This window comes from Cololabis saira, chromosome 15 (genome assembly GCF_033807715.1).
Source record: "Cololabis saira isolate AMF1-May2022 chromosome 15, fColSai1.1, whole genome shotgun sequence".
Taxonomy (NCBI): Eukaryota; Metazoa; Chordata; class Actinopteri; order Beloniformes; family Belonidae; genus Cololabis; species Cololabis saira.
The window spans coordinates 26,329,050-26,338,439 of NC_084601.1; the positions used below are offsets into that span (position 1 = coordinate 26,329,050).

The following is a 9,390-nucleotide window of genomic DNA, read 5'->3' on the forward strand; positions in this document are numbered from 1 at the left end:
TTCCGAATGAAAATGACCATTCCGAATTAAACTTAATTCCGAAAAAAGTGGCTGGTTTATTCCAATTTTAAATCCGAATAGAATAATTCTGCGATCATGTATACACTCATTCCGCTTTAAATTAATTCCGGTCTTTCTGCGCTGCTCGTTCCCTTGCCCGTCTGTCGCCATGACGCTTATATTCCGCGCTGGGCTTGTTTTCCAAACAAAGTTTCAAGATGGCAGCACGCAGTAAACGGTGGTCAAAAGCAGAGACGATTTATTTAATAAATAGCTTGGAGGAACTGGAAATAATTAAAAGAACATATAGCAGGAAACATAAAAATTGTGAGCTTTTCAAAATTGTAGCGGCTAAGTTTGTTTTTCTTCCGGTAGATGTAACTTCCGGTCCGCCCCCCTATCCAATCAGAACCTTCCCAACCCCCAGACCTTAAGCGGAATTGGATAAAGCCGATCAAACATGTTTTCCATGTAAATCTTAATTCGGAATTACTATTTCCATGTAAACTTGAAGGAAAATAGTTTAATTCAGAATGATTTAATTGGGAATAATTAATTCCATCATGTAACCGTGGCCAATGTCATGAAAAGGTGCTAAAACAAAGGTTAAGGCCCCGCCCCCAGTTGTCCAGGCCCTTGCTGGGCATCATCTTCAGCACTGATGAGAAGTTAAAAAAGGGCTCATGATTTGTCCAACTTTTTCAAAGTCACAGACCCAAAACAATGAAGGCTCCACGGTCAATATCTTCTGACATACGTTATAATTTCTAGAAACTGAACTCAGTTGGTCAGTTTCCCGGGTGGGGTCATTGTTAAAGACGCTCAAGCGTCCGCCAGTCCTTGCTCTGAATGTGCTTGGAGCAGACCCCCGCGATCGCTACTCCAGCTACTCCAGTAACCGTAGTGGCGTCACCACGCGGTGGCCAGGGGGGGCCACGGCCCCCCCTTCAAATTTGCTGGCCATCCCACTTGTCTCAATAAAAAAAAAAAAACACTTGCTGGTCACATAGATTCTATCGTCAGTTATGTGTTTCATCCCAAATCATTTGGGCCAAATGTACATCAGTAGGCGTTTCTTTAAGTATTTCTGAGCCTGTAAACTACAACAGTATAATAAAATCCTGTAATGATGGCTTTAAGTTTTGGTGTCCACCCCAAGAATTTAAGTGGCCCCATCTGGCCCCCCCTATAAGACATTTTTGGAGGCGCCCCTGCGTGCCCGTCGCTGCTCATGGTTGTTCTGCTCATGTGTGTTTGATTCCCACTCAGCCGTGGCGTCTGACAGTAACCCTGCTCTCCTTCCTCTCAGCCCGAGGATCTGGGTCAAGCGTCCATGACCAATGCCCCTGAAGGAAACAAAGTGGATATAGAAGCCTTCAGTCAGTTTACAAAAATTATCACCCCTGCCATAACAAGAGTGGTGGACTTTGCCAAAAAACTGCCTATGTTTTGTGAGGTAAGTTTAGCACTTTGGATCCTTTTTCAAATCTGGAGAGAGAAAATAAATGTAAGCTGGAAAAGTTAATGATCCTAGCCTGAGCAGAGGCGTGACGTCTTATTTGGTTGCAATAGGTTGTTAACATGAGATATGGACCCGTGTGAGTCACGCCAGAAAGTGGATGACGTGTTTATTTGATGGCCCTCACATGAAATGTTTTGTTTTTTTTAAACACTTTTTCATGACTAATTTAAGGATATTTTTAATAAGAAAGTGCAGCTCATTGATCCGTGCAAGGAGGTTCGGATCCATAATGACCCCTAAACAAATGTTCTTCTATTTATCAACGATAGAGTACAATAAAAACAGGAGAAACTCTTTAAAATGTGCTTCAAATAAATAAAACGATTGTCATGTTGGGATTGTTCTTAATCTAGACCAGGGGTCGGCAACCCAAAATGTTGAAAGAGCCATATTGGACCAAAAACACAAAAAAACTAATATGTCTGGAGCCGCAAAAAATGAAAGGTCTTGTATAAACCTTAGAATGAAGACAAATGGTGAAAGGAGAAATGTCGAAAAAAAGTCAAAATGTGGAGAAAAAAGTCAAAATTTTGAGAAAAAAGTCAAAATGTTGAGATTAATGTTGAAGTACAATCTCGAGAAAAAAGTTCAAATGTTGAGAAAAAAAGTCGAAATGTTGAGAAAAAAGTCGAAATGTCGAGAAAAAAGCCGAAATGTCGAGATTAAAAAGGAAAGGAAAAAGGAAGAAAAAAAGAGGAAAAAAGGAAAGAAAGAAGAAAAAAAAACAAGAAAAGAAAGAAAAAAAGGAAAAAAAGAGAAAAAAGAGAAAATAAAGACAAAGAAAGAGAAAAAAAGGAAGAAAAAAAGAAGAAAAAAGCAAAAAAAAACAAGAAAAGAAAGAAAAAAAGGAAAAAAAAAGAGAAAAGAAAGAGAAAGAAAGAAGAAAAAAAGAAGAAAAAGGGGAAAAAAATGAAAAAAAGGTGAAACATTTTTGAAAAAGCTCCAGGAGCCACTAGGGTGGCGCTAAAGAGCCGCATGCGGCTCTAGAGCCGCGGGTTGCCGACCCCTGATCTAGACGTTAGTAAAACTTTGGTAATAGGCATCAGAATCAACCACTTCATCCCTTAAATGGACTCTCAGCAGAAACGTGTCATTGTGACGTGTTCAGGTTTTTTGCCCTTGTTACCGTCTACATGTACATTTTCCACCAACACGTAGATTTCCCAGGATAAAAGTGACGTCCTGCCGGATTAACGCGGCCGTGTCTTTGCTCCCCCAGCTGCCTTGTGAAGACCAGATCATCCTGCTGAAAGGCTGCTGCATGGAGATCATGTCGCTGCGAGCGGCTGTCCGCTACGATCCGGAGAGCGAGACTCTCACGCTCAACGGCGAAATGGCGGTTACGCGGGAGCAGCTTAAAAATGGCGGCCTGGGCGTGGTTTCCGATGCCATCTTCGACCTTGGCGTGTCGCTGTCCTCCTTCGACTTGGACGACTCTGAGGTGGCTCTGCTGCAGGCCGTCATCCTGCTGTCGTCTGGTAAGAAGCTGCCGCCATTGGCTGCTGACGAGGCCTTGTCTCTCATCCTCCCTCCCTCTTTCTTACTGCCGTCAATTAATAATATTTTAATTACTGCTGGCTATATTGGCGATATTTTCTGGCCGGTAAATGACTCTGTGCAGACGAAGCAGTGTGTGCTCATTAAAGGGCCCGGGTCCTTCTGTCTCCAAGGCAACGCTCTTCCTGTCGTCCTGCTTTGTTCTGGCCTGCTTGCTTTTGACATTAAATCTATATCAAACTGCGATTCAATCAATGAATCAGCGTAATCATGAGGAGCTTTGTCCAGCTTGGGTTTGGCTCCACTGCGATGTCCCTGAAGATCAATACAGCTCGGCTGAGGCGCGCAGGCAGACGTGCACGGCCTTCTGTTCTGCCTCCAGGCCGCCCTTCGCTCCGACCAGAGCCGGCCCAAGGCATGAGCGAACTACGCGGCTGCTTAGGGCCCCGTGACCACTAGGGGGCGCCCAAGAGATAAAAAAAATTTAAATCTAAATTAAATTATTTTTTTATGTGTGAGATATGATTCATACATCAGAGGTATGTTATTGTAAAAAAAAACACAATAATTAATATGATTATATAAACAATATTATGTTAACAGACTAGATATTGACTACTGCCACTCGGCTCCAGAGCTCCACTGGTAATTAGGCCTGTGTTGAAAAAATTGATTTTCCGATTCTACATCGATTCTCATATTAATTCCTAAAAATCGATTTGTATGTCTAAAGATCAATTTTTTACATCATTAAATTACAACTTTTGGTATTTTTTTGTTTATGCTCAAAAAAGGGAATGTTTTGTTGGTCACGAGAATAACTAATGCCATGTTTCTGCCTTTAAATATGTTTAAAAGGTATGAAAGCATTAAAGTTTAAGTTATAATTGCATAAATTGTCTATATTTCATTATTATATACTGTATTGGGGTTACATTTGCATAAAATGCTAAAAACCAAATTCTCAAAAATTAAAAACCGAAAAACACAGAAAAAGGAAAAAATTTAAACTGAATGTGGGAAAAAACGTAAACGATTTCATACGGACTCTGTTTGCTGCCCTGGATCTGTTTGATAATTCTGACCCACGATGTTTTTGAAAGCAGTTATACTGTATCAGCATTCTGGGAGGTGATTGGTCCTTACAGCATCATTAGGTGCCAATACTTGCTGTTGAATCTCAATATAATACTAGTATTCATATGTTGCATAACTGCACAGTCATATAATTCAGGCAACAGCTCAAAAAACAGTTTTAATAACACTAACCCAAATCAATATCAGAATCGAATCGGATCGAATCAAATCTTGATAATTGATTCTGAATCTTAAGAATTAGAATCGAATCCCTTCTTCATTTGAATCAATGCCCAGGATAAGTTCAATCCCCGGCATCTCCATAGTGTTTTGCTTTTTCTCTGCTTCGGTGTCCTCATTCAAAGTAGTACTTATATTTTTGAGGGATAATAGTAAACTTAATAAGGTATATCTGCAGTATTTGAAAAAAAAAAAAAAGAATTAGAATCGAATCGATTCTTGACATTTGAATTGATCCCCAGCCCTGCTGGTAATGTGTTCATTCAACCGTGCAACCGAGACACTTTGCCTCTGAGGAGAAGGTTGAAGGCCCGAGGTACGAGGTACTGTTTATCTGAGTTGAGTGATTTTAATTATAGTTCTAGTTTTTGTAGTACTCTGTTGTTGCACTTAATTGTTGTTGTTCCACTTCAAATTGTTGTTGCACATTGCTGTTGCAGTTTATTTAAAACCAAAAATAAAGTAGATAACACGTTTACAGTAAATGGTTTATAAATTATCTATTTGATTATTTTGTTTCTTTTAATAGGCCTACACTGTAGATGACACTCAGTATCACACTTAGTACTATATCACTTTAAATATTACATGTAAATCAACCCCAGGCCGCTCTTGGAGCTGAATTTGCTCCCATTTCAGATTAAAAACCATAGATGGTTAAAAACATGCCAGGCTGACGATAGGATGATGGAAATAACACTGCTGCAACTGTGCAGCTCTTTGACCTTTTATCTATTGCTTCTCTGTGTGGACAGTAGGGGCAGTTGCTGACTTTGTTAAATATTAATTGAAAGATTTTTCTGCAAATTTGTTAATCTGTTGTCTGCTTCCATGGTCTTAATCACTGTGGATTACAATATAACTACAACAAAAAGTTCTTACATCTACTTTTACAAGTGTATTTGTAATCTTTTTCAAAAACACAACATTCCAGCCTATACGGAAGAAAAATGGCCTGAGAACTAATGAACTTGTCGTGTCCATGGTAACCAGTATTGTTGCCTCACTGCTGTTAATCTGTTCAGATAAAAAAACAGGGAAATAATTATTGAAAGTTAATGGATTTAAATCCAAATGTCCTTGTGACAGTTAATTACGTTACCATGGAAGGCTTTACTTAAATCTGGTGATTACAAGCAATCAGTGGTGTTTAATTAGGGCCAGATCACGTGATAACTGCTAGTTGGCACAAGTGTATTATGCTGCTCACTAATATGATCACATGTTTATAGTATAACCGGTGGTTTAGGCACAGTTGACACAACAAACGTTAAATAAAGTTGAAACAACGCAGCGCGGTTATCCAATGAGACAAAAAGCTCCACCAAACAGGGTCAAAAATATAAAATAAAACAACTCACCAATGAACCCTGTTTATCAAATCAAATCCAGCGCGCATGCGCTCCATGCTGGGGAGCGGCAGAGCTGCAATATCATCTGAAACTTTCCAAGAAAATGTAACTTGTGAGGCTCAGAAAGAAGAAGAAATCTTCCTCTTTAGGGAAAAAAATCTGGTTTTATCATTCAGCTGCTTAGTTCCTTTGAAGAGCACAGAAGAGGTCTGGCACGCCGTCGCGGTGAACAGCCCGGATGAACCAGAGGGTTACTGACTGAGTCCAATAATTACAATAAAAATGATACTGAAAAATGGAAATCCAGACGTCCACATACCGAACAAATATCGGGTGTATTTACTCCTGGGGTTCACTTACCCTCCGCTCCAGCTCTGTGAGCGTTAGATCAAGACGTGTGCTCAATAAAGATGCGAGAAAAGATTATTTGCCCTTCATCAGCTGAGGGTGTGAGTGTCTCAGGGGCATCTAAGGGTTTAGAGAAGACTGCTGATGCTGCTGATGCTGCTGATAAGATAAGATAATCCTTTATTTCTCCCTCACTTTGTTTAGCAGCAGTACACTTAACACACACATGCAGGGGAGGGGTAAAAAAAAAAGTAAAAAATTAAATCTGATGCTGTTGATGCTGCTGTTGCTGATGCTGATGCTGATGCTGATGCTGATGCTGATGCTGATGCTGCAGCCTATCACATTTGAATTTTGAATTTGAATTGAGTTTATTTACAAATAATTAAAAAACACAAATACAGATAATAATCGAGGTTTGTAAAATGGGACTCCCCAGAAGCTGCTGTAGCTTATGAATAGGGGCCCAGTCACACACAGCAGAACGACTATAAATTACACATATAATACATATACATACAGTATAATAACCTTATATCCCTATAACCTAAATAAGAAAAAAAAAAAAAAAAAAAAAAAAAGATCTCCTAGATACAATTATATTCTTATAAAAATAATACATCAGGTATTAGTACATAAAAAATTTAACAAGAAACATAATTTAATAATAATTTTTGTTTTAATCTTTTTTTTTAAATTGAGAGAGATCCAGACTCTTTTATAGCACTACCAAGCTCATTCCAAATTTTTGGACCTTTGCAGGTTACACTAAAACTTGTACATTTTAGTTTCCTTTTCTTTCCCTTTAAAAGTTGTTTTCCCCTTGTGGTGTGTTCATGAGTGGGAACAGAAATGGGGATGAGATGACAGAGTCTATCATTGAGTCTAAAAACTACAGTATACATTACACAGGCATTGTGGAAAATGTTACACTCAGTAAGTTTCAGAAGCTTAAAACCATAAAAAAGAGGATCAGAGGGAGCATTAAATTTGCGCCATGATATAACGCGAATCACTTTCTTTTGTAAAATCTGTAGTTTGTCCACATAACTTGGATATGTATTACACCATAAAACATTACAATAATTTAAATGAGGCTCAAATAGAGACCGGTACAGCGTTAGGAGAGCTTCAAGAGGAAGAAAATGTCTCAGTCTATAAAATAAGCCACATGGTTCCTAGGAGCCGCTGGCTCCAGAGGGGGGGACAGATGTTTTGACTGGTTGGATGCGTGTCAATCATTCGTATCATGTCAATAGTAGGAACTTACCCTAACTCTAAACTGTAAATTCAAATCACACAGACCTGCAAATGTGCTGCGTAGGAAGACTGCCCTGTGTCTTCACCGCTGTGGGTGTGTTTCTGTGTCCAGATCGTCCCGGCCTGAGTAGCGTGGAGCGAATCGAGCATTGCCAAGAGGACTTCCTGCTGGCGTTTGAACATTACATCAACTACCGCAAACACAAAGTGGCACATTTCTGGCCCAAGCTGCTAATGAAGGTGACGGACCTGCGGATGATCGGCGCCTGCCACGCCAGCCGCTTCCTCCACATGAAAGTAGAGTGTCCTACAGAGCTATTCCCTCCTCTCTTCCTGGAGGTCTTTGAAGACTGACCGATGGATTGAGTGTGTGTTGCGTGTGAGTGTGTGTCAAAGCCTGGAAGCCCCGGTGATCTCAGGGGTGGAACCAGCAAAAGCCCGTCTCATGAACTTTCTGAACAGCACTACTGAGTGTCACTTCATTCCATGGTGGAGGAGCTCTCCGCTCCCAGTGGAACCATTCCTCGCGTTGTGGGTACATGTGAACAGCATCCCGTCTCGTTTGGTTATTTTTGTGTATATAACCTCTCACCTCGTATTTTGCATTAGGTTTCTGGGAGGGTTTTGTTCTTGATGATTGTACAGTTCACACAACAGTGACCATACCAACACGTGTTCATTTGTTAGAAACCATGAAAATGTTCTACTTTCCTTCCTTTGTTTAAAAAAAAAACAACAAATCTGTGGCTGCTCACCTGAACTACAGTGTTGCCATCTTCGCCTCACTGGATCTGTTAGCTGGTTGATGTGAACCGTCCTCCGCCTGGCGGCTGACGTGAGCGGGACCCTCGCCATCGCACTGTGACCAGGCTCGGCACCCACCCCCACTCTGGCAGACAGCAGCCCGGAGGTCCGGGGGGGGCTCTGCCTGGGCCTGAAACCTTTACGGTCCAGGCAGAACGCTGCGTTCGTCTGAATTATGCAGCAGTGTAGCGCGTCATTTCAGAGCAGCGACGAAAATGAGCCTAGCACCCCGTGCTCCAAGAACTCTGGACCTCCCATCGGGTTCCAGCCTTATCCTGCTTAGTAAAACTAAAACACACCACCTCCAAGCTAACAGCTAAAATCGTAGCATACTTCACTACCCTAAAGTTTTTTGTGGTATTTTGCAAAACAGCCAAATCAGAAGCTGCACGTGGAAAACTAGCATAGTAGTTTAACTGTGAATCAGTGTGTTGTGACGTTGCCGTTTCATTCATCTGTGAGGTGTTGGTTAAGCTCACACTGCTGAGGTGCTGCCTTACATGTCCTACAAACCATATACTACTAGTTGGTCGTAATTTTGTGAAAGGGTAGCACCTAGAATGCAAAACATCTGTACTATGCCGAAAGTACCTGGATGGTATGTTAATGCGAACTCCAGGAACATTACTAGCATGCAGTACATGCTGTATGTCCTGGCCTTCGTTCAGCAGATAAGTCTGTAGCAAATAGGAAGCTAATCTGTTAGCTGATGGATGAAATGAAATTACCTTTCCTGATTTTCTCTTATACATCGTTGGAAATTGGATGTGTGAAAAAACAAGAGAAAGGCTGGAGGTTCATACTTGCCCAACAGCGGCAGGAACGCAGCCAGGCACGCTACAGCAACCCGTCTGATCTCTGCCAGGCACTGATCGGGCTAGCAAATATGGAAGAGTATTCGGGCCATGCAGGAGAAAAAATATTTGACAGGGGAAGATTTTTTTTATTTGTGCACTTCGAGAAAAAAGTTGAAATGTCGAGAAAAAAGTCGAAATGTCGAGATTAATGTTGAAATACAATTTCTTTTTTTTTTTTTTTTGTTTTTTTTTTTTTTTATTGATCTTTTTAGAAGAAACAACATACAATGAAAACATGGAAACATGTTATCAAAGATACGCATTATACATTATACATTGTCCCCTTTTTTTTTTTTTTTGTTGAAATTCAATTTCAAGAATAATGTTGAGATTTCGCCTTTGTTCTCAACATTTCGACTTTATTCACGAAATTTTGACTTTTTTCTCAACATTTCGACTTTATTCACGAAATTTTGACTTTTTTCTCAACATT

The 9,390-nt window shown here is 40.4% G+C and overlaps 1 protein-coding gene across 6 annotated transcripts in view; it reads left to right on the forward strand.

Annotated features, from left to right (window-relative positions):
- The window catches only part of thrb (thyroid hormone receptor beta), a 156,326-nt gene extending 147,230 nt beyond the window's left edge, over nucleotides 1-9,096 (forward strand). For all 6 annotated transcript variants that reach the window (XM_061741182.1, XM_061741179.1, XM_061741184.1 and 3 more), the window contains 3 exons: nucleotides 1,310-1,456; nucleotides 2,742-3,000; nucleotides 7,409-9,096. In XM_061741182.1, the coding sequence (XP_061597166.1) occupies nucleotides 1,310-1,456; nucleotides 2,742-3,000; nucleotides 7,409-7,650 (648 nt within the window). In that variant the 3' untranslated portion in view covers nucleotides 7,651-9,096. The remainder of the gene's footprint in view (nucleotides 1-1,309; nucleotides 1,457-2,741; nucleotides 3,001-7,408) is intronic.
- The last annotated feature ends 294 nt before the right edge of the window (nucleotides 9,097-9,390 follow it).